The 26,428-nt window shown below is 39.4% G+C and overlaps 1 protein-coding gene across 2 annotated transcripts in view; it reads left to right on the top strand.

Annotated features, from left to right (window-relative positions):
- ITGA8 (integrin subunit alpha 8) overlaps window positions 1-26,428 on the top strand; it is a 183,672-nt gene that overhangs the window by 52,971 nt on the left and 104,273 nt on the right. For both annotated transcript variants that reach the window (XM_043882707.1, XM_043882708.1), the window contains exons 12-13: window positions 5,033-5,238; window positions 7,572-7,763. In XM_043882707.1, coding sequence (XP_043738642.1) covers window positions 5,033-5,238; window positions 7,572-7,763 — 398 coding nt within the window. The remainder of the gene's footprint in view (window positions 1-5,032; window positions 5,239-7,571; window positions 7,764-26,428) is intronic.

Here is a 26,428-nt window from a genome sequence, read left to right as displayed (position 1 = left end):
TTTTTTTCTTCATGAAATACATCCCTTCTATATTTCCTCAACAAGATAGAGGCTCTCTTGTTTTTGGTTTTTTTTTTTTTAGTTCAAGGCAAGAGGACATAACTACTGAAGAACTCTCTGTCATCTGTTTTAATGTCTTTACCACATCTGCACTTCTAAGAAAACACTATTTTACTTAGTTTTATCTTTAATTTCATGAATTGAGTAGTCCTTGGCCATTTGAAATCCATAGCCATTGAAGAATTTGCTCATCTCTCCTTTCAGCACATGATTCATTCATAAAACATTTGCACATAAATATTGTTTCTCCTGTTACTGCATACTAGTGACATCCATGCAGAAGGTAAAATAAGAATGTTATGTTTTCAGATTATGGTAGTAAATTACAATTGAACTTGGATCAAACAGCATGATAAATTATGGTTGTGTTTAAGTCATTACTTCAAAGAAACTTATTATTAAGCATCTCTCTGATCCACTAAAAGCACCTGACAGATTAAACAAATGATTAAATAAGAAAACCAATAAATTGAGATGAACTGATTATCCATCCAACAAGTATTGTTGGAGCACCTACTGTATGCCAGACATAGTTCTTGGGTGCTCAGAATGTAGTGATGAATAAGGAAGAATAGGGCTCTGCTTTCATGGAGCTTACATTTTCATAAGCAGCACATCTATGAAAAATCTTAACTGTGTTCCCAGATCTGGGCTAAGCACTTTAGATACATCATTGATAGACATTAGCTATGACCTCGGTATAGCTAGAGATGAACTTTATTTATTATGTGATGGCCTATGATTGGAGATAAGTTTGGTAACTTTTGTATCTTTTGGAAAATATCCTTTTTTTATTCTTTCATTCAGCATATATCTGTTGAGCAGCCTTTAAACACCAGCACTGTTCTAGCACTTAAACCTGTGTTTAAGTCTTTACTCTGTTTTGGCTTTGATGAGAATCTGTTTATTAAATGTGCATTTTATTAGTTTCCATTATTTTTATAAAGAAATTCAGACTTCTACTTTACAAAAACATAAAATCATAATTTCAGTTATTTTCACCCAAAGAACTTTAATATTGTCCTTAATGATGCTAAAAAAATCAGTTATCAATGGTTTTTAATGTCATGGCCTATAAGAAAAATCAGTTTGTTGGATTATATTAAAACTAGGCATATTAAGCCCTGTATTTCACTGTCATTAGTTTAACTCATAAATAATTTTAGAGAGTCTATAATTCCTACAATTTTTTTAATTCACAAAGCCCTTTCTAGCTTTCCCAGCATTTATCAGTGATTAAAGAATGCTAAGTGAACATTATTTAGCAGAGATCCATACTAGAATTGAAATTTAATTCTTATTCTTTACCCAATTTCTAATTTTCAAAAAGTCTTTTTTTAAAAAATAACCCAAATCTTTCAAGTCCTAGACCCAAGTGAATGTTGTGCAGTAACTCAGAGTAGGATTAAGAACATCACTGAGCTAACTGATCATTCACGGTTCAGAAGTTAGGACCCAGTTCTGTGGGATTGAAGCAGACTTTCCTTTCTCCATCCGAGGGATAATTAAGTACTAGTGTACGTGAGATCACCTAGTAAACTCATCATCCTGTCTATCCACTATGCAACAAAAGCAAAGTCCCTACAAATGCTCCAAAGCCCACCACTGGGGAAAAAAGGCGGTGTCATTAACTACTGTGACCAAATTAATAAACTGGTGAGGATTTCCCCAGTATCCTTTTTATTTAAAGAAACACCCAGGTATCAGAAGTGGACCTCAAAAATTTAGACTAAACAGTTGCGTGCATGCTGATTGGTCATTGATAGGGTCCAGCCTGGGACTGTTTTGAAAATATTCACAAGCTGCTGAAATTAATTTCAGTTTAGTTATCTTAAGACAGCCAGAGCAGTGAAGTCTTTCTGTGTAAACTCTGTTAGGAATTTCTGGACAAACTTAACAACAAAGGGAGATAGTATTTTCCTCTTGAACTTAAGCAGATCTGTTTTTTATTTTCTTATGGCTTTTTGACCCTTTTAGTATTTATGCTATTTCAGAAATTCACAGAAATACAATTTAATCCACTTGGATTGTTCTAGCCTCAGCAGATCTCAAAGGAACTAAATTTAGAGATTCTTAGCAATTGGTTAACTTGAGAGCATTTTAGAGAAAATTTATATGAAAGGAAGCAGCTTTGAGTAACTGTGTTTTGGTGCCAGATTTAGTCCAAGTGGATTCTCTCATAGAGGAGAAATCATTACGACATGATTAAGTAGAAAATCTAGAAACTTAAAGCATAAAGAAGCTGCAGATTAAATTGATTTCTGTAATGTAATTGATAAGCCATATTAGTTTTTGCCTGTCATAAAATAATTATATTGATTAGATATCAATTCTAATATAAAGCCTCCTAACCTGCCTTCTTTTGATAAATAACTACATTCTGAAAATCAGTCTTGGGTATTAGCATACACTAAACTGTTGAGAAAGAAGAAGAAACGGAAAATTTTATGGGTTAAAGTTAAATCAACATATTAAATACTATTTGGCTGTAGAAAACTTAAATTCAGATTTTTCATAATGAATATTCTCATTGATGGGTTCCCTCATCCCCCCTCTCTCACTATATTTATGCTTTGCACTTCAGGAAAATATTTATAATAATTTGTCTCTAAGAACACGTGAAAGGATAAGAACCCGCTCCTTACATTACATTACTAGAGTGGACATAATACTTTTTTAGACATAAAAAAGAGACACAAATAAATACATAGAAACTGAAAGAAAACTATGCTCAAATATTAGACAATTCAGATAAGATGAAGTTTAGTGTATATATCCTACTTTTATACCTTAGATCTCATCTAAACCACCAACATGACCCAAGCAGAGATGGTGGCTTTTAGTGAAAACCTCACCATAAATATTATTTCTTCATCGTTGTTCTTTTTTGAGATTATGTAATATTATATATATTATATACTTTTAGAATAGTACCCAGCTGTTATACAACTGCTTTTTCAGAAGTTCAGTGAAAAGCATCCTTACTAATAAATATTATTAAACTTTAAACTTGAATTGAGTATATTCAAAAAAAGGATTTGAAAAATAAATTTTTAAATAGCCTAATAGCATGCATGGCCTACTGCAGTAGTTTTTCAGTGGCTTTTTGGCCTGTGGGTTCATAATTAGAAATACATTTGACATTGCAACCCAGTGTACACACACAACTGAAACAAAAGGTTTCATGGAAGAATATTTACTCTTATTATGTGCAATGCATTCACTCATATTTTCTGTTCTATTTCATTTTTTAAAAGTGCTTGTCAAGACCCATTAAATTGATTTCACAATTCACTAATGAGTTGTAAATCAAGATTTTAAAGCACCAGCCTAAACAATAATATATATTGTGATGGTTAAATAGTATTATTGCTAACATAAAGTAATATTGACACTAAATGCAAAATATTCTACAAGGCACATTGAACCAATTGAATCCAAGACAGTTATTGTCTCTCAGCTTTATGAAAACACAATTACAAATTGAGAACAAATGTCTTTCTCCTTTTTGGCATTTAGAACATTTTAGAAGACATACACTTAAATGTCTAGGGAACTGTATCTCTATGAAAATAAATCAATGTTGTCATAATCCTCCAAGAATCCAAAGATTGCATGGATGTGCTAATCTTTCACAATGACAGGTCGAATAATTTTGCATTTCTAGAACTCCTCCCCAGTGTTGGCAGTGGGAAACAGTGAGGCTATGTGTCAGTCCCGTCATGTTTATATCTTCAGGGACCAATTGTATGGCTTTGTTCCTTCTTTGAAGAATGGGAAAATGGTCCCCATCAATCCCTGCACTAGAGAACCAGTGGATTTAGATGTCTTTGAACTACAAGGCAGCAGCACACACAATTAGGTATTTAACAAATACCTCTTTATCCTGGCAATAATAATAACAGAAATACAAAAAATAACAAATAGCTCTTCATCCTGGCAATAATAATAACAGAAAATTTAAAAATAAATAAATAAATGAGAAAATAAAGATTTTCCTCCAAAGAAAATCTCGAGGCTTGGAATAGCCCCAATCCCTACCTCCCTCTTGGCCCAGACTATGGAAGCAGAGTGAGAAAAGGCATTTGGAATATTTTTAAGAAAATATTTTACCTAGTGGCTCAGTTGGTAAAGAATCCATGTGCAGTGCAGGAGATGCAGGTTCAATCCCTGGAAAAGGAAAATGGCAGCCCACTGGGCAGATCCCCTGGAAAAGAAAAACGGCAACCCATTCCACTATTCTTGCCTGGGAAATCCCATAGACGGAGAAGCCTGCCAGGCTATACTCCAGGGGGTCACAAGAGTCAGACACGACTGGGTGACTAAACCACCACCACCACCAGCAATCAGCTGCTATTTCTCTCTTGGAATGTTATCAAATCTGAAAAATTATCTACTAGTTTTCTGTGATAATATCTACTTTCACAAAGAAAAAACCTAAATTTGCATTTGGGAGGAAAATTTTGTTTTCTGCCTTTCCAGCCAGTATGAGAACCTTCTCTGGCCTCTGTTTTATTTAAATGGAGGTGCCAAAAGAAAAGAGGAGGACAGCCTTTATTTTAAACCTTATCACTGCAAGAAAACTTCATAATATAAATGCATAATTAAATAAATTGTGGACAAATTCTCATCCAGGTTTTCAAAAACCTAGTTAGGTCTTTCTGATATGTTTTACTTGTGTAAGTACTTTTCCTGGAAATAGGCTAAAAAGCTGAAAAGAGTGAAATATCTGTGGTTTTCTTAAAGTAGTCATTTTTAACATAGTTTGAAAGATTCAATGTGATAATTCAGCAACTCTTATTTTCTTACAGCATTCTATTCTGAAGACATAACAGAGCGATGAAAGAAATATGACTGTAAAATGTCTCCTGGAAAAGGAAATAAACCAGTGGCAATGTACTCGTCTCGTTGATTAGAAGTCTACCCAAAAGCAGCTCATGTCTGTGCTGTTCTCTCTCTCTGTTCCCTGCAGGATGGATGACATACTGATTGGGGCACCTCTCTTTATGGAACGTGAATTTGAGAGCAGCCCCCGAGAAGTAGGGCAAGTTTATCTGTATCTGCAAGAGAGCGCTCTCGTCTTCAGAGACCCACAGGTGCTTGCAGGCACTGAGGTTTTCGGGAGATTCGGCAGTGCTATGGCACATTTAGGAGACCTGAACCAAGATGGATACAATGGTAATGTACACCACTGCATGGAAATTACGTTTGTGCCATAATATCGTGTTACTGTTACATGAAGTAAGCAACAGACTTCACAGTGCTGTATGTGAAACAGTTCTTAAGATTGGTCTTTAATAAATTATCTAAAATTTCAAGATAATTTAAACTTTATTTAGTTTGGGCTATTATAGATGTTGGAGCTTCCCAGATGGCGCAGTGGTAAAAGAATCCACCTGCCAATGCAGGAGACACAAGAGATGTGGGTTTGATCCCGGGGTCAGGAAGATCCTCTGGTGGGGGAAATGGCAACCCAATCCAGTATTCTTGCCTGGAAAATTCCATGGATAGAGGAGCCTGGCCCAGGGATCAAACACAGGATGCCTTTTAAGTACCCTCTTCTCAGTAAAACATGGCAGCTCACACAAAATTTTGCATACATTTTCAGGACCTTTAAATTAAGGACCAAGGTATAATGGATTTCTTGACATTCAAGGGAGTAACAGGATTTTGCTCCAATAAAAGAGCTTAGGGAGTATTCTCATCAAATCAAAGTATTAATACCTTTGGCACGTGGTCATGTACTTTTATGATTTCTTTGAAAAAACATGTCTCAGCAATGTATGGTAACTTTTAAAGTACCATAAAACATAAAGACATATTAAAAGCTCATGGTTCCAGGGAAGTTTTTTTTTTTTTTTTTAATTTTTTTTTTTTCAGGGAAGTTTTTTTAAAAAAGACAAGTTCATCTTCAGCTGATTTGTTGCTTTCAAAAACTGCCCTATTCCTGAACACCACATGAAATAAATAATGCTAAATTATTGGTGGAATCATCTTTTTCATTATCTTCTCTTCTTTTTGTCTTTTCTCTCAAACCTTTAATGATACTTTTAAGAGCTAAGAGAGACATTTGTAATGACCTAAAAGGGGTTCTGCCTCTCTGAGCCTTGGCATCTTTAAAATGATGCCAAAATGGGATGAAACCAGGGGACAGATGTCAACTCATGGGCTCAGAGGATATGAGAAAGTACCCCTTTCCATCTACTATGTGAGAATTTATTTATTTTCGGCAACAGGCTGAGTTTTTTGAGAGTTTATCCTTACCTGTTAAGTGAAAGTGGATTTATGATCCTTGTTATATAGTAAAAATCAATTTACAATTTATTTAGTCTTATCAGACTTACTTAGGAACAAAGATAAATAGACGAATGACAAAATGAGGACACACAGTGATGTCCATTGCATAGAATTGTTATGTTATCGTGTTATTGGTACTCTTTTTCACGTAAACCTCAGGAGTTAGGTGCATTGTTTAGAACAATCCTGTTGAATTCACAGAAGGTCATTTTCATTTAGTGCTAAGTTTAAGTGGGAGACAGTCGATAGGACTCTTTCCCAGTTTCTCAGAGGCCTTGACTATGAAATGAATCTTGCCTATATCATGGGATGATGTCATCATTCAAAAATATAATCTTTGTGAAAGAAGATGTTTATTTCTTTTAACAAGAAACTCCAAGTATCCTGCAAAGGTGCCTCAAATGGTCTATGCAGCCCAGTGCTCTGACCCAGCTCTTCCCCATCCCTCACTAAGTTTCCACGTAGACCACCCTCTGGCTGGTCTTCAGGTGGGCCAAGCTCTTTGCATCCCTGGGCCTACGCACAGTCTTCCCTTCTTCTTGGACTGCTTTTCCTTCCTATTCCACACAGTCAGTTTCATCTTGTCCCCAGATTTCAGTTTCTAGGTCAACCTTACAGACACTTGTCTGAACACTTCATCTAAAATAAGAATCCAGTCACACTCCATCACATCAGCATTTTTAAGATCCTCTACAGAGCATTTGTCACTTTTCCATCTTTCCGAGAGAGAGAGAGAGAGAGAGAGAGAGAGAGAGAGAGAGAGAGAGAGAGAGAGAGAGAGAGAGAGAGTGTGTGTGTGTGTGTGTGTGTGTGTGTGTGTGTGTGTTTTCAACCATGCTGCATAGCAAATGGGATCGTGGTTTCCCAAACAGGGATTGAACCCGTGCCCTGTACATTGGAAGCATGGAGTTGTAACCACTAGATGGCCAGGGAAGTACCCCCTGATTATTTCTCTGTTCAAATTGTCTATTCCCCACACTAGAGTATAAACGTTTGAAAATCAGTGTCTGGTTCACCTTTGAATCCACTGTACCTGACACATAGTATGCACTCGGTAAATATTTTTTGAATGGATGAAAGGCAACAATAATTTCCTCTTGCTATAGTCCTTCACATTTTTTGGAAAACTGAAGAAGCCTTTTGGATTGTTGCTCTTTGTACTGAATTCTCTTAACATTCTTCCTTAATGAGAAATAATGTGTCTCTGTCTGCAGACATTGCCATTGGTGCGCCTTTTGCCGGCAAGGATCAAAGAGGCAAAGTGCTCATTTACAATGGGAACAAGAATGGCTTAAACACCAAGCCTTCCCAGATTCTGCAAGGAGTGTGGGCCTCCCAGGCCGTCCCTTCTGGATTCGGCTTTACTTTAAGAGGAGATTCAGACATAGACAAGAATGATTACCCTGGTAAGTTTTTCTTTCTTTTCACATGATAAAGTCTGCTTCCTAGAAAGGGTCATTCTCTGGACCATGCGGCGTGTTTAAGCAGCTCTCTTGTGCAGGCTAAGCTTGCCCATGGCACAGGTTCTTTGGGTACCATTCTAGAGCAACTTTCAGGAGAGTCTGAAGACAGACAAAACAAACACTCCTTTTCCTGTCAAGAGATGATGTTAAAAAAGCAAGATGGCTTTTAAAAAAACTGCATTGGACATAAAACTTATCAACTTTGTAGCAAAAATTTTTATTTGAAACCCCCGCAGTAATCTGGTCTGCATCCACCAAGACAGCTTATGTCAGAAACCTTTTTAGAGTGATTTATTTTAACCCTATAATTCCCTGTTGAGTTCATAGTTCCTATGAATTGACTTATGAACCTCAATATTTCTGTCCTAAAACTCATGGTTTGGGAGCGTAAATATTTTCCACCTATGTTTGGGGGTTGTCCAAAGATAGGCTGTTTTAAAGCAAAGCAAAAGGAACTGGTTCTTAATACAGATCGTAAACAATTCTTGATTGCCTAATTCATTGTCAGGATTCATCAGAAATCCTTATAGCACAGCAAGATAATTCATGTTTTATGCATGCTGTTAGAAAGTACGGATTTGTCTTAAAGGATTGCTTCAGTAATCAGGGTTATTAGCAGAGAACATTAGACTTCTTGGTTTTGTGGTTCAGTTTCCCCTTTTATATTGGTTATATTAAGATGGCTTCATTAATAGTTCACTGACAGTTTTGACCATTTATTGAGACCTTGTCTCTTTCCATCACTTCTATCCTCATTGAGTATTTTCCATATGTAGAGCTTTTTTCTGGTTTGGGGCAGCATTCCAAGAAACTGGTTGCTGAAATATACATCACTAATTTTAATCCTTCAACTTTCTTCTCCCCTATGGATTGGGCAGAAAGGATACTATAACAAATTCTTATAAATTTGCCAGAAATGTTTCATGTCACTAACATAAACATCGTAGTGGGCTCATAGCAGATGTTGAATTATATTGTATATGAATGTGTTCTAGCTGAGGCAATTTCAAGAGCATCTAGTGAAATTTATTTTCTTAGGTTTTATTATACTAGTCAAATCAATGATGGTTAGATTTTCTTTGGGGGAGGGGAGTCTCATATATATTTTATTTTAAATAATCCCCAAATTAGATTCCCTATGTGATTTCTTCCCAAACTATGTCATCTCTTAATTACATCTTTTTTCATCCCTCCTTAACAATCAGCAAATGGTCATTTGAGGCCATTCACTGGTCAGTAACTTTGTCCACTGAGGCTGATTCACTTTATAGCGATTAATGCTATTAATGCAGTGTATTCATCTGTCTATAAGTTAATATCCTGTCCTAAGACAGGACCATTGATGCTGCTTAGGTGAATTCTTAACCTCAAGATAGTCTTGAGGGTTTCAGAGTTCATCGGTACTTCTCAGTTAGTAGAACCAAGTTCTGGTCCCAGTTCTCTCTCTCGGCTATAGATAGATGGCTTGCTTATGCTTCATGATCTTGTAACATTTTCCTTCATCCTCATCCTCTTGCAAGCATTGTCTCACAAAACGAATGCCATTTAAAGAAGCCTTTTTGTCTTGACACCAAATCCCCAGGGACCTAGGGAGAGGAAGGCTGCCTTATGGGCAGGGACTAGATCCTATTAGCTAGCGCGGCAGATGTGAAATTTGCAGGCATAATTCAGGAATCAGACATGGAACTTTCCTCATTTTTCTATAAGAAATGCCCTTTAACCCTCAAGCCTCCATTCCCACCATGGTAGTGGAAAACCTCAATCTTGCAGTCATGTCTAGATTCAGACTTAATATCACTTGGGTAAATATATGTTTGGATTCAAGACTCTCTCTTTCCTCCCTCTGCAGCAACTCTGCCAAGGAATGGAACAGCAGAGGTGGGGAGCCTTTTGTCCAGGGGTGGAGAAAGGGGTACCTGGACCAAGGATATAACCTGTAGTTGTTGGCCTCTGGCTGAAGGATGGCTCAGTCTCTCAGTGTTTGACATGTTGCTCAAGCTTCGGTGATTAATCCAGTGGTTTACACAGTGGCCACTGCTCAAAAGTTCCATGTGTCCTGGTTCCTCCTTGTCCTATTTTGGCCTCTTCTGGTTCCCCCTCAGCAGGTGCTTCTGTGCCAACATTGGGACTCATAGGTCAGTGTCTTCAGGTTTCAGAGATTGCCTTTAAGCTTATTCTTCCTTTGGCCATTGGTAATTTTCCATCCAAGCACTTGTTATTCCAGTATCTAAGAGGGCTGCAATCTTCCTGGGTTTTGCATGAGAAGTATTGTAGCAAAAACCCTCTTTTCTCCCAAAAGGTTATTGGGTGGCATGCTTTCTAGACTCTATAGTTCACTTTGCAAACTCTATGTTCTCCTTCTCCATGATCTGTCTTGTGATTTTCCAAACCAGTCAGTTTTTTCAGGAAATTATAAAGAAGTGCAGTTTTCTTTCTGGGGTCTTGCTCCTTCAAATCAAAAGAAATCTGTCTTCAGATCATTGTCCCTTCTATGAGCTTCAAAATCCATTTGACAAATTGAATTTCTTCTCCTAAGGCATATCTACTCATACCTGCTAAGCAGTGGTTCTCAATCTTGGCTACACATTAGGATCCTCTGGGGAAATTTTAAAAATCCTTATACTCAGGTCACCCTGCAGAGCAGTTAATTCAGAGTCTCCGGGGAGTGGAACTCAGACCACGGTCATGTGTTTAAGTGACCTGGGTCTTTCTAGTGTCCAACCAGGCAGGGAACTAATGATCTTAAGCCAGATTTCCCCCACTTGAATGAACATCTGGATCACTTGGGTGTCTTGTTCAACTGCAGATCCTGATTCAGTAGGTCAAGAGGGTGGGAGAGATTCTTCATTTTCAGCACGTTCCCTGGTGACACCATCACTGCTGGTCTTCACACCACACCCTGAGTAGCAGATTCTGAAAGAGTGTGATGCCAGTTACCTGTCATGCCTGTTACATGCATGCGTGCTGTTGCCTTCATTGTGCCCAACTCTTTGTGACCCCCTGGGCCACATCTTGCCGGGTTCCTCTATCCAAGGGATTCTGCAGCTGAATGCATTGCACCCGTTCAGATGTTTTGACTTCCTGGGTCTGGAATGGGGTTCAGGGATTTGTGCTTTTACCCAGGACTGTACTTTCAGAAACGCTGCTCAGGAGTGCCTGTTTCCCGTGCTCACAACAGAGAGATGTGAACCCTAACCCTAACCTATTAGCTGAGCGCCAGCATTTTGTTTACTTTTCACCCAGCCATCAAACCAACCTGAGGCTCTTTTCTATGGATTGCCTCTGGGTGGTGATGCCAGGGCACACCTATGCAGTCGCCTCATCTGAGGACGTTAAGGACATCCCACTGAAACTATTTCTTGCACTGCTCAACGTTTCCTGGAAGTTATCTGTGCATTTAAAACAATGCCTCACCACTTTTCATTTAAAATATGTTGTCACATTTGTTAGGAACTGACCCGCTTAACCTGGCTTAAGCCATAAAAGGAGCTGTTTATATTAAGGCTACAGAAATAACTCAAGGGAACCTAAGGACAAGGATTCTGCCCAGACGTTGGAAGGGACTGACTGGGATCTAAGCCTGTCAGGACTTTCTTTCTCTGGTCTCTCTCTGTGTGCATCTGTTCTGCTCTCCGGCATACTGTATTTCTGTGAGCACCAAGTGCTGTTTTGGTGCCAGAATTTGCACGTTGCAGTTGTGCTCACCCAAAGAGACTGTAATTTATCTCAGTCCCAAGTCCTGGGGAAAGAAATCTCATAGGCTCTGAGGCAAACGGTGACGTTTTCCAAAGAAAGTCAGAGTTGACTTGGGGATTGTTCAAGCATCAAAATAGATAACCATTATGACTCCCCTATAAAGTAAAACAGAATACCCCCAAGATATCAGTGCTGTGTCAAGAAATGATGAAAGTGCTTTAAAAGAAAAAAAATTACTTTTAAATGAAGGAATAAAAATTATTTTTAAACTGCTCATCAAAATTTTTGTATTTGTCCCTTTAGTTCAAGGTCTAAAAGGAAAATAAGTGAGAAATTCTGTCATTCATTTAGAAAATATGTAGTAGTGTTTATTACCGGCTAGACACTGTGCTCTGGGGATTTGGGGGAGGGGTACTGTGCAAGGAAGACAGTTAATTATAACTAAGTGGTAGCTTAGCTGGTAATGAATCCACCTGCAATGCAGGAGACCCCGGTTTGATTCCTGGGTCAGGAAGATCCACTGGAGAGGGGATAGGCTACCCACTCCAGTATTCTTGGGCTTCCCTTGTGGCTCAGCTGGTAAAGAATCCGCCTTCAATGTGGGAGACCTGGGTTCAATCCCTGGGTTGGGAAGATTCCCTGGAGAAGGAAAAGGCTACCCACTCCAGTATTCTGGCCTGGAGAATTTCATGGAGCTGTACAATCCATGGAGTCACAAAAGACTCAGACATGACTGAGCGACTTTCACTCACTCACTCACTCACTCACATGGCTGTTTCATCCCCCAGGCTGATTAAAAATCAGATCTCTTAGTACCTTGAAATAATCAAAAGCATAGACATGCAAAGGTGGTTTCATTGACATCTGTCTGCAGGTTATAGATATTCCGTGTTTGGGCAGGACCAGACACTTAGTCTTCTTGTCTTGGGGAAATAAAGAATGCTGGCAAAAATCAGGCATGGGCCAGTTATGTTGCTAACATTATTGCAATTATAGCCAGTGTTACTCCTGATAATTAAGAGCCCAAACTATGCCAGCCACTGCATAGATAAATATAGTTCATATATTAAGATAAATATAGTTCATATTCCTTGGAATATTATTTCTGAATCTCTCTCCTCTGTATACCTGAGTTCAGTCTCTGGGTTGGGAAGATCCCCTGGAGAAGGAAACAGTTACGCACTCCAGTATTCTTGTCTGGAAAATCCCATGGACAGAGGAGCCTGGCAGGCTACAGTCCATGGGGTTGCAGAGAGTCAAACATGACTGAGTGACTTTCACTTTCCTACTTATATGTGTATATACATATGTGTGTGTGTACGTGTGTACACACGTATAGCAGGAGAGTACATGGAGTAAAGTTGGATGACACTACTTCTTTTGGGGAAACATCAAGCCAATATCAATACAACAATGTTAAAACTGGCAAAATGGCTGTGAAGGGGGAAGAGAAATCAGACTGTCTGGGTTCAGATTCCCATGTGTCGCTGATACACTGTGTGATAATGGACAAGTTAATTGATTTCTCTGAGCTTCCATTTCCTGGAAGTGCTCAGTCACTTGGTTGAGTCTGACTCTTTGTGACCCCATGGACTATAGTAGCCCACCAGGCTCCTCTGTCCCTGGTATTTTCCAGGCAAGAAGACTGGAGTGGGTTGCCATTTCCTTCTCCAGGGGATCTTCCTGACCAAGGGACAGAACCCGCTTCTCCTGAATTGCAGGCAGATTCTTTACCACCGTGCCACCTGGGAAGCCTCCTTATCTAGTATCATGGGGCCAATAATACCGATTTCACTGGGCTGTGTGTGCTATCACTTTCTAGGATGGGAGAGGAATTTTACAACATGTTGTAAAATGGCTTAGAGTAGGAGCGATGACTCGTCTGACTATCATAAACAGAGTCAAAGCTACTGTACTTCCAGACATGTTGGACCACATAAGACGCTGAAAAACTCCATTCTAGGAATCTAGAGATGGACAGTATAGGTTTAAAACTTGATTCTGCTATCTTCTAGCTATATAAGAATAAGACAATTCCTTAACCTCTCTGAACTTGAATTTCCTTATCTGTAAACTCAAATAGTAGTATGTTGATATAAGGATGAAATGAGATCATCTATGGCAAATAGATGGGGAAACAGTGGCTGACTTTATATTTTTGGGCTCCAAAATCACTGCAGATGGTAATTGCAGCCATGAAATTAAAAGATGCTTACTCCTTGGAAGGAAAATTATGACCAACCTAGACAGCATATTAAAAACAGAGACATTACTTTGCCAACAAAGGTCCATCTAGTCAAGGCTATGGTTTTTCCAGTAGTCATGTAGGGATGTGAGAGGTGGACTATAAAGAAAGCTGAGCACTGAAGAATTGATGCTTTTGAACTGTGGTGTTAAGAAGGCTCTTGAGAGTCCCTTGGACTGCAAGAAGATCCAACCAATCCATCCTAAAGGAGATCAATCCTGGGTTTTCATTGGAAGGACTGATGCTGAAGCTGAAATTCCATACTTTGGCCACCTGATGCGAAGGGCTGACTCATTTGAAAAGACCCTGATGCTGGGAAAGATTGAGGGCAGGAGGAGAAGGGGATGACACAGGATGAGATGGTTGGATGGCATCACCGACTCAATGGACATGAGTTTGGGTAAACTCTGGGAGTTGGTGATGGACAGGGAAGGCTGGCATGCTGTAGTCCATGGGGTTGCAAAGAGTCGGACACGACTGAGCAACTGAGCTGAACTGATGTAATATTAAATGAAGTTTAAATTACTCTGAGATTATATAGAGCACAGTTTAATAAACAGTAGCTTTCAATCATGTCTTTAAAACAAGACAATATTTTGGATATATTCTTTTTCTTTTTTTAAATTAATTTTTACTGGAATATAGTTGCTTTACAATGTTATGTTAGTTTCTGCTGTATAGCAAAGTGAATCAGTCACACGTGTACATACATCCCCCCTTTTTTGGATTTCCTTCCCATTTAGGCCACCACAGAGCACTGAGTAGGGTTCCCTGTGCCATACAGTACCTGCTCGTTCGTAATCTGTTTTATGTGTGTTAATAGTATCAGTAGTGGATAAATATCAGTCCCAATCTCCCAATTCATCCCACTCCCCTGGAGGTAGTCTTTTTCTTACACACTTTAGTTGATATTATTTTCTTTTGCTTATTCAATGTCCATGGTCCCCAGTCTTAATTTGCACTACTTCATTTGCTTCCTGTGCCCCTGACCAACAAATACGAGAATAAGAACATAGTTATTGGGACTCTGCCAAGTTGAGAACCATATATCAAATTCCTGTTACGCCAGTGTTATGTGGCAGACTGGATGGGAGGGGAGTTTGTGGGAGAATGCATACATACATATGTATGGCTGAGTCACTCTGCTGTCCACCTAAACTATTACAACATTGTTAATTGGCCGTGTGCATGCGTGCTAAGTTGCTGCTGTTGTGTCTAGCTCTGTGCGACCCTATGGACTGTAGCCTGCCAGGCTCCTCTGTCCATGGAATTCTCCAGACAAGAATACTGGAGTGGGTTGCCATGCCCTCCTCCAGGGGATCTTCCCAGCATAGGGATCAAACCCACCTCTCTTATATATCCAGCATTGGCAATATCAATTGGGGTTGAACTGGGGTGATGATAGTGGCAACTAAAAGGAAGGAACTAAGGAAATCATATAAATAGAAAATGGACAAGACTTGGTAAAGACTGGCTCTGATGGAACATAGAGGAGGTGAGGGTGAATAAGCAGTGATGTTAAAGATGATTCCAGGGACTTCCCTGCTGGTCCAGTGGCTAAGAATGTGCTCCCAAAGCAGGCGTCCTGGTTTCAATCCCTGGTTGGGGAACTAGATCCCACATGCAGCAGCTGAGTTCACGTGCTGCAACTAAAGATCCCACATGACACAAGTAAGACCCAGCACAGCCAGATAAATAAATAAATATATTTCTAAAAAGATGACTGTGGAATTTTGATCCAGTGTACCTGGGAAAAGTAGAGTGTAATAAACCAGCCTGGGGAGATTCAGCTATAGAGACATAGAAGTTCTACTCTAGAAATATTTGGAATAATCTTCCTAACATCTTGCTTAACCACACAGTATTTTTTTTAGATGTCTTCCAATAAATATTGTCATCACATACATACATAAATAGTAGTCCTAAGTGCTTTCATTTCTGGCACCTGAATTCTTTTTTTGGAAAAAGAAAATGCAAATATATTCAGGTATCTATGTTGGTGCTTTTTGGAAAACTTGAGTTGACCAGAGGAGTATCTTGTATACATTATTTGAATGATAGCATTTCAGAGAAGAAATAGCTGTGGTGGTGAAGAATCTCTAAAATTCAGTGATCTGGTCTAATCCCATTAAACTTGATTGTATAACAAGGCCATCTAGTAGATGCACAGTCCAGACGTTGTAGGGTGGAAAAGGTTTGTTGAGAAATAGAAATCTTACCGGCAATAAAAACTGAAGGTAAACTGGGCTGAGTGCCAAGACTATCATTGTCTTGCTCTGGCCCCTAATACACATGATTATATCATGGAGCCATCTCAGACAATTATACCAAATGACATAAAATGACCTATCATATTTCATATTTTAATCAATGCTGTGTGTGTGTGCATGCGTGTGTGTATGTGAATGTGAGCAAACACCCAAGCAAGAACTTACATGCAAGAAGAAATGAAAGGGTGGCTTTAACCAAAGGGAATAATGAATTTTAATCAACCCTGAGCTCCTTGAAATTGATTTGTAGTTTGAACTAAATTCAAAGCTTACAAAGTTTATTTTTACTTCTCAAAGTGCTACTCAAGGTTTTATGAAAAGCAAAACATTGTGTTCTTCTTGAGCAAGATTTTCATAATTTCATTATAAATATATTAGACATTAGAATATTATGTTTCTTGTAAAATATCTTATGAATTTAGATTAAATTGAATTAATTAAATAAAGTGAAAGTTCTTGGATTTCAATCCAGCAGTGTCATAAAGTAGATGTAAAAATGAATAGACAGATGAAAGTCTTGAGTTCCAGAACGAAGACTTTAGTAATTCAGTGCCTCTGGGTCTTACTCTCCACACCAGAAAGTGATGTGGAACTGTGGAATGCTTATCCAAGGGTCTTTTTAAACTCTAAAATCTGATTCTGTAATCCAAGGGCTAGACTTACTGACTTCCAGATTTCTGTGTAATATTGAGTAGATTATTAAGGACCCATCTTTGAAAAAAAAATCATTTAATAAAATCATACAAGATTTTTCCTTAACTTTTTCTTGAAAATAATTTTTGATTGGCAGACAAGTTGAAAAAATAGTACAGCCTACCTTAATATTAGCATCTTCTATGACTATCAAGATGTGATCACCTAGAGCCAAACATCAAGGAGCCTTTTGGGTTACAGTCCATGGGGTCACAAAGAATTGAACACAACTGAAGTGACTTAGGACACACATAACTATAGTTGACACTTTTGAAAAGTATGACTAGACATTTTGAAGAATGTCCTTGAATTTAAGTTTGCTCATGATTAGATTGAGGTTCTGTATTTTTAGCAAATGTGTGTGTGCATGTGTGTGTGTGTGTCTGTGTGTGTGCATGCTCAGTCATGTCCTACTCTTTGCAACCCCGTGGACTGTGGTGCCTCTGTCCATGGAATTTTCTGTAAGAATACTGGAGGGGGCTGCCATTTCCTCCTCAAGGGGATCTTCCTGACCTAGAGATAGAACCCATGTCTCTTGCATTTCCTGCATTGGCAGGTGGATTCTTCACCACTGACCCACCTGGGAAGCCCATTTTTGGCAAGAATACCACAAAAATGCGATGCCCTTCCCAGTGTATCCCAGCAGAAGGCACGTGATGTCTGTTGTCCTTTTGCACTCTGATCACTTGTTTGCAGTGATGTCTATCAACCAGGTTTCCCAGTGTAAAGTTACTATTTTTCCCTTTGCATAATAATTACTTTTGGAGAAATACCATGAGACTATGCAGATATTCTATTTCTCCTCATACATTTGCCCACTAATCTTAGCATCCATTGTTGATGCTTGCCTACAACCATTACTATTATTGCATTGTGACTTTCTGTTTCCATCATACCTTCTACACTTATTAATTGAAATTCTAATATAATAATAAGACATCTCTTTCTTTTATGTATTTATTCAATTTTTAAAAATATCTGTGTTAACTTGTATATATTTTATTTCATGGGCTATAATCCATTACTATATTTATTTTTGTTGCTTGAATTGTCCTATATCTGGCCATTGGTAATTCCGTCCAGTTGGTTCCTGTGTTTTTCACCATTCGCCATTCTTTTATGAGCATCTTCCTTACTTTCTAACATAAGATACTGCAAGCTCATTTTAATTTGCCCTGGAATCAACCATTCTTCAAAGAGCTCTAGTTCTTTTTATTGAAGAATGGTATCTAGAAACCAAGGTCTGGATACTAGGTGTTCTTATGGCTTAGGTTGTCAGGATAAGACTTGTAATGCACTGAATTCTATAGATTGCCGTATTCCCATACATTATACTAAATTTCAAACCATGAATATTAACTTGAAATCAACAACTTACATTTTTATTTTTCAGCCTGTATCTTGTAAGTTAGCATTTTTGCATTTGTCAACAACAGGTTATTTTGGCAATGTTAATATTATTCAGCTAATTTTGAGAACAGCTACTAGTTTTCTTCATTTTAAATATGATAATAGAATATTTTCTGATTATATGGTGGCTCAGAGGTAAAGAATCCATCTGCTAATACAGAGACACAAAAGCCACAGGTTTTTTCATATTGCTTTTTAGTATGTTCTGTAATTCTTTTGATAGTCAGGCATGATGTACTGGGTAAAAGGAACTGCTGTAAATAGACCTATAGTAATATGGCAGTAGGTGTTGGCTGGGAGTTGGGGCAGGTGGATGTTTTATGGTGTATGATTAGATCTCAGTCTTTTTTCCTGTATCATTTTTTACTAAAGTTTTTCAAAATAATTTGTATATGTTAGAATACTTTATTATTATTTTTATTGGGGTATAATTGTTTTAAAATGCTGTGCTAGTTTCTGCTGCCCAATGAAGTGCACCAGCTATATGTATATATACTTACATCTCATCCCTCTTGGACTTCCTCCCACCCACGCCTCATCCAGCCCCTCTAGGTCAGCACAGAGTGCTGAGCTGAGCCCCCTGCACCGTACGGCAGATTCCCACGAGCTGTCTGAGCTCTCAGTCTTTTAGTGAGCCTGTTCTTCTGGACTATGAGCTTCACACATGCTTCTGAGTTGGGACAGGATGGCTAGAGTGGGCTGAGGTTGGGTATTTTTCCTTTCTCCAGGTTAGACTCTAATAACAACCCAGTTATCTCTGGTTGACTAGCTTCTCCTGAGGGCAGACCTTGTTAGGGAGAGCAGAGTGCTCTGGTTGGTATATTTCTGACTGGTTTCTTCTCTCCTCCGGGCTGCCAGAGGCAGGAGAAAACTGTTTTCTGATGTTCACTGTGGAGATCCCAGAGGAAAAAACTCACAAACATGGCCCTGCCCCCACCCCCGAGTGACTGGATCTCTGGAGGGTTTAATTGTCAGTGTGGTCCACGCTGAGCTGCCTGCACTTCACCGATGCAGTCTGGGTTTCCGTGCCCCCTGCTCTGGTTCCCGGGGAGGCTGCTGCTCTGAGGAGTTGTGTTTCTCTGCATTTGCCTGAGAGTCTGTCCAACGTGGGGCCAGCACTGTGCCCTGCGACCTCACTGCTCTTATGGATCTAAGGAGAGTTGTTGATTTTTCAGTTTGTTCAGCATTTTACTTACTCAGATGAAACGGTGACTTCCAGGCTTTTTACATGCTAGACCAGAAACCAGAAGTCAGACAGTTTAAATCCCAACTAACTACTTTCCAAGCTTTCAACTGTAGGAGCTGGCTTCTTTCTGAAACCCAAGGCACCATTAATAAGCAGGATATCATGTATCCTTGGTCTTTGTTGTAAGTGTTTAGTTAATAAAAACTCTGTGGCCAGCCATGGCTCCTTTTTTTTTTTTTTAAGAAGGGTGGGGTGAGTGGGAGGAAGTTCTTCTGTACTCAGAATCTCTCCTTATTTCTGACCTCCCAGTGTGTGTTCTTCATATAAGTCATTTTAAAATTTGTGAATATACGATTTAAAAACTGTAGTTTAGTGTCATTCACTGAAGCATCCCTTCTATCTTTGCACGCCCTGGACATCTTCCCAGGAGTTCACGTCCCACTCAGGAACCCAGTTCAAATGTCACTTCCTCGGAAACCCTCTCCTGACCCTTGTCCTTCCTCTAAAAACACTTCGCTCAGATTGAAATGACACATTTTTTGTGGTCTTTTGATAGATGCCTCTTTTGCCCCTTGAGACTGGACACTTTATTAGTTGAGGGCAAGCCGTGGACTTAATTTTTCTCGTTATGGAAGCCTAGTGCCCCAAGCAGTGGCTGGCACTGGAGGCAGCTAGTAAATGTTTGCTGAATGAATGAATGAATAAGTGAATAAATGAATGAATAAACCCATTTCCTCACAGCCACATACGTTGGCATATAAACTCTTCCCTCATCTCTTTACCTGGCAACTATCTTACAACTCTGAGTCCAGTGAGCTGTCTTATTCTTGTGTAAGATAAGAATAGACGCGGATAGAAAGACAATTACCATATGATATTGCTTACATGTGGAATCTGAACTATGACCCAAATGAAGCTATCTATGAAACAGAAACAGACTCACAGAGATAGAGAACAGAGTTGTGCTTGCCAAGGGGGAGAGGGATGGGGAAGGTATGGACTGGGAGTTTGGGATTAGCAGATGCAAATTATTATATACAGGATGGGTAAACAATAAGGGGTTTAGTGTACAACAAAGGAAATGACATTCAGTATCCTGTGATTAAACCATAATAGGAAAGAATATGAAAAAGGAATGTTTATGTCTGTACAACTAAATCTCTTTGTTGGGCTTCCCAGGTGGCTCAGTGATAAAGAATCCACCTGCCAATGCAGGAGACATGGGTTCAGTCCCTTAGTTGGGAAGATCCCCTGGAGAAGGAAATGGCAACCCACTCCAGTATTCTTGCCTGGGAAATCCCATGAACAGAGGAACCTGGTGGGCTACAACCCATGGGGTTGCAAATGAGTCTGACATGACTTAGCAACAAACAACAGAAATTAATGCAACACTGTTAATCAGCTATACTTCAATAAAGTAAGTTTTAAAAAGTAGACATGGAAGTCAAGACAGTGATGATCCTTTAAATAAACTTGGGCTTCTTCTCCTGGGACTATGGGAGGTGCCACTCAAGATGGTGCACTTATTCTTGGCAAGCAGAACCCTTGACCTTAATTGTATAAGCACTGGGCATTTAAATGCCAGATTTCTAGACCAAGAGAACCAGTATCCAGATTGATAGAAATAGCACCAATAGCATATGGGACATATGGGACATAGCACATTCTCATTTCTTCACCCATCATTTTCAGCTCTGTAACCCTGCACGTAACACTTATATCTCTGAACTTAGCGTCTCTGGCCATAAAAGGAGGGTCATCAGAGCAATGCCCTATGGCTCAAGATTGTTATGAAGACAACTTGCAAACCATAAAGAACTTTAGACAGTCAATATATGTTATTTCTTAACCTCACCCCCTAAAGGGAGGTGAGAGGGACCGGAAAGAAGCTCTAATGCTTTGCACCAGACCTATGCCTTAAGGCAGTGACTCAGGTAACATTCCCAGATGTTCCTTCCTATGAGAAGAGGGCGAGTGACTTCCAGGATAACTAACACAGCAGCAAAGTCCTCTTTAGTATTTCCAATCTGCAAGCCCTGTTCATGTGACACTCTGCTTTCTGTATATGGCCATCATCTTTTACTTTTTGCTCACATTTCCCTGGGGTGACATTAGTAATAGCCACTTGCCTAAAAATGACCAACCCTAATAAAAATTCATGAGCGCTTGAGTGTACAACAGAATGTGTGGGGTCTGGCCAGCATTCTGGCTAAACTGTGATTAGGTGAAGCTCATTTGAGGGGTGCTCAGCCCCTCCCATCTCCAGCTTTCTTTTCTTTCTATCCTTGACAGCTCCTCTACATCAGCTGCAGAAGCTGACACTATTTCCTCTTCTCAAATGTGCAGTGGAGAAGGATCTAACGTCCTTGTTCCCATCCAGATATAAATTATGGGGGTAGGGAGGGGGGTGGAGAATAGGTTGCACCCAGGGACTCTGATCCAGTGAGTGCTGGCCTGCATCTTTAACAAGCCCCCTGACTGATAGACTATCAGTGCTTGAAGGGCAGAAAATGTGTCAGTTTGCTCACTGCTGAATCCTTGGCAGCTGGGACAGGACTTGGCTCATGCTGGGAGTTCAGTCACAAGTTGCTGAATGAGGGTGTTCAGTATAGGGAACCATTGCACATATCTTTTCTTCCTCTCCTCCCTCTCTGGCAACTCTATAAATTTGTATCTTAGTATATCAGTTTTCTTGGGCTGCCATAACAAAGTACCATACACCAGATGGCTCAAACAACAAAAATGTATTTCCTTGCATTTCTGGAGGCTACCACTCCAAGTTTGAGATGTGGGCAGGATTGGTTTCTCCTGAGGCCTCTTTCTTTGGTTTGTAGACAGCATTTTATTTTTGTGTCTGCATGTTGTCATCCCTCTGTGTGTCTGTGTCCAAATTTCCTCTTACAGGACAGCAGCCAGATGAAATCAGGGTCCACTCTAATGACTTCACTTTAACTTACCTCTTTAAAGACAATTTCTGTAAATAGAGTCACATTCCAAGGTACCAGAGATTAAGACTTCAACGTCAAACTTTGGGGGTTGGGGAGATTCAATTCAGTTCATAACACTTAGCAGACTTTTAAAGTCGCACATGGTTTTTAATCATAGGATTTTCTCTGTTAGGATGGATGTGAGAGTAGTGTCTTAAGGGACAGTGAAACCAGCAGGACCTCCTGGGGCTCCTGGCCATGAAAGCATTTCTAGGTCCCCCTGTTTCTCGTTTGTAGGGAATAGACTTCCCCTTCCATGACCTATCCTGAGTTCCAAAGGGCAGGTTCAAATAGTTGTTGATCAGGGAGGGGAGGGGATCCAGAGACAAGGGAGGAGCAGCCAAGAAGCAATAATGCAGCCTTGGGGCAGGGTCCTCATTCCACCTCAAGGGATATACACAGCAGTATCTTTGAGGTCTTCAACAGAACTAAAACCCCCAACATTTAGAAAGTGTTAATTCATGAAGCATTCTTAATTTTAGAGAAGGTCACAGATTGAAAATCTCTAGAACCAGAGAAGCTCCTCAGGAGACCTGGGGCCAGATTAAAGGGATGCAGGCCCTGCATACACCTGCATCCTTATCAGCTACCCCACCCTTGAACCATTTCACCTCCCTGCACCCCCTCCCCTGCCCCGGTTGGGACACAGTCTTGAATGGCATGAGCCTCTGTGTCCCCCTTTGCCTGGCAGAGCAATAAAGTTATTCTTTCCTATTTCACCCAAAACTCTGTCTCCAAGATTCAAATCTGCTCTGGTTTTCAGAGGCTGAGTCTTCAGCATCAATACCAGACTCTTTTGGAGACTGTGAACTCATTCCTAATAGGCAGCCGCTTATAAATGAGAATGGTCCTAAAGAAATAAACTTTTCTCCAAAATGGTTTTAGCGACTGACTGGACAGTACACATATTATAAGTGTGACCACAACAAGGATAAAGTGAAATGCCTTTGATCCAGTGACATGGACCACAACTAGCAAAGCATCAATCAGTGGTGGAGAAAGGGCAATGCTTACAGCCACAGGATGCTAATACCATGTAGAAAACGATTTTCGTAAGGCAGACTCATCATTTGATAGTTCACTTTTATTTTTGTGGGGTTTTTTTAAAAAGAAAATAAAACCCTCAGTAAATTAGAATGTTGCAACCTAATACCACAGTCCAGCTCATAAATGTTTTCCTTCAGAGTTCATTTGGAAGCATTTCAGACAGATTGTTAGGATTATTACTTTCTGGGATAAAATCACGCATTTTTTTTTCAAACATTTCTTCCTCTACTCGTAACCCTCCTCTCAGTAATATTTTGCATGTTGCAATAAAAAAGCAAGAAAAAAATCTGTCTATTTTTAGATGAACACATTTGCCAAACTCAAGGAGACTTATCTAAATGCCTGCTTCCCACAGACATGGGCTGTTTTTCCAGTGCCAAACTCATAAGCCAATTTTTAACCCGCTTAAGAGTCAACAAGGCCATGTTTCCAGCCATCATTCTACACATTAAGCCCATCATTTTACACATTATCTTTAATCCCATCATTTCTCTTAAAATCATCCTGGTATGAAAGTGAGCAGATCCCAGGTGGGTCCAGGTAGACATCTTTATTTGACAATCCTCATTCATCTTTAAAATGCTGCGGGAAGGGGCTTAACAAAGATGGAGCCAAGACGGTGATGAAGAATGTCTGGAGGAGATGCTGTGGGCTGTGAGCATCAGCAGTGCCAAGACAGGAGCCAGAAGTCTATGGATGATGGGCCCAGGGAGCTGAGTCTTAGAGGTGGGCCAGTGGGATGTCCAAGTCTGGCTGAACCAGGGAGAAAGCCAAACACTGTTCCATAAAGGAAGTGAGAAGAAATACAAATTGTGCAGAGGCCCAGCTGACTCGAGAGACAAAAGCCAGTCCTGGATTGTATATCAGAGCCGAGAAAGTGGTCATGTGACCCCCCAACAAATTCTACTGAGTTCTTGGCTCTCTTGTCTGGAGAACCTTGAAGACTTCACCAGACTTTTAGCAATCAAGAGTGACTTGTCCAAAGTTGATAGGAAGCCAGTGGCAAAGTGAACTGGAATTTACAATTCCTAAATTTTTACCCTCTATTCAGAAATTTTTCACTTGAAATTGAGCACTTCGTTTAAAAGAGGACTTTAAAGACATTATAGAGATTCAATAAGAGACAATTTACAAATCAAAATCAGCCTATAGGTACAAAAACCTGTACACAAATATTTACAGTGACTTTCCAAAAATCGGAAACAATGCAAGTTTTCCTTAGCCAGGGATGGATAAACAAACCATGAGTGAGTGAAATACAGCTCAGCAATAAAAATGAATGAATTACTGACACATGCAAGATCATGGATGAATCTCAAATGCACTAAGCTCAGTGAAAGAAGCCAATTCCAAGAGGCTACATACTATTGGTACAGCCACTATGGAAAACTACGGAGATTCCTCAAAAAGCTAAAAAGAGAGTTGCCATATGATCCAGCAGTCCCACTCCTGGGCATATACCCAGACAAAACTAATTCAAAAAGATACATTCTCCCCCATGTTCATTGCAGCACTTTTTATAGTAGCCGAGACATGAAAGCAACCTAAATGTCCATCGACATGTGAATGGGTAATGAAGATGTGGTATTTGTGTGTGTGTATTATTCAGTCATAAAAAGAATAAAATAATGCTATTTGCAGCAGCATGGATGGACCTAGAGATTATCATACTTAGTGAAGTCAGAAAGACAAATACCATATGATATCACTTATATGTAGAATCTAAAATATGACACAAATGGACTTATCTATAAAACAGATATACAAACAGACTTCTAGTTGCCAAGGTCAGGGGGAAGGTGGGGGAGGGATGAATTGGGAGTTTTGGATTAACAGATGTAAACTATTGTATCAATAATGAATAAACAACAAGGTCCTACTATATAGCACAGGAACTATATTCAATAACCTGTAATAAACCATAGTGGAAAAGAATATGAAAAAGAGTGTGTGTGTGTGTGTGTGTGTGTGTGTATGTATATGTATATACATACATAAATGAATCACTTTGCTGTACAGTAGAAATTAATACAACATTGTAAGTTGTATTTCCATAAAATAAATTTTAAAAAATTAAAAGGCCAGATAAGATGAAAAAAAGGCTACTTGCTGTATACCTCCATCTTTGTGACATTCTGGAAAACAGAATAGAGGATACAGGAGGCTAAGAAGGGAGGGGGGGCAGGCTTGACAGCAATGTGCAGGGAAACATTTGCCGATGATAGAGTTGTTCTGTATCTTGGTTGTGTTGGTAATTCATGACCAGATGAATTTATCAAAGCTCTGAGAGTAGTATATTTATTTTTTTAATTTATGGAGTATAGTTGATTTACAATGTTGTCTTAGTTTCAGGTGTCCAGCAAAATGGTTTAGCTATACATATATAGATGTACATATATGTATGTGTATATATGTGTGTGTGTGTGTGTGTGTGTGTGTGTGTATCTGCCCTTTTTTAAGAATCTTTTCTCATGTCTCCCTCTCACAGGGGAGACCTGGGTTCGATCTCTGGGTCAGAAGGATTCCCTGAAGAAGGGAATGGCTACCCACTCCAGTATTCTTGCCTGGAGAATTCCATGGACAGAGGAGCCTGGTGGGCTACAGTTCATGGGTTGCAAAGAGTCGGACACACACACACATACAGGCCATTGCAGAGTATTGAGTAGAGTTCCCTGTGCTATGTAGTAGTTTCTTAGTAATTATTTATATAAAGTGGTGTGTATATGTCAACCCCCATCTCCCAATTTATGCCCACTCCTCCCCTACCCTGGTAACAAAAAACAAGTTTGCTTTCTACATCTTAACTCTTATTTCTGTTTTGTAGCTGTTTCATTTGTACCTTTTTTTTTTTTTTAAGATTCCACATATTAGGATACTTTTTAAGGCTGACATTTACTTTATGTAAAAACATCTGAATTTTAAGATTTTTTTTTTTTTCAGAGAGAAAAGTAGCCTGTAGCTATGTTCCTGGGAAGCACTGGGATGAAAATAGGTAACAGCCAGACTGCCTCTTTAAAACTTGGCCTGGCCATTTACTTTATTTAGCTTTTCTGAACCTTATTTTCCCTATTTTA

The sequence above is a fragment of the Cervus elaphus genome, chromosome 23 (genome assembly GCF_910594005.1).
Source record: "Cervus elaphus chromosome 23, mCerEla1.1, whole genome shotgun sequence".
NCBI lineage: Eukaryota > Metazoa > Chordata > Mammalia > Artiodactyla > Cervidae > Cervus > Cervus elaphus.
The sequence above is the reverse complement of the archived record's forward strand: the minus strand, read 5'-3'. Positions and strand labels throughout refer to the sequence as shown.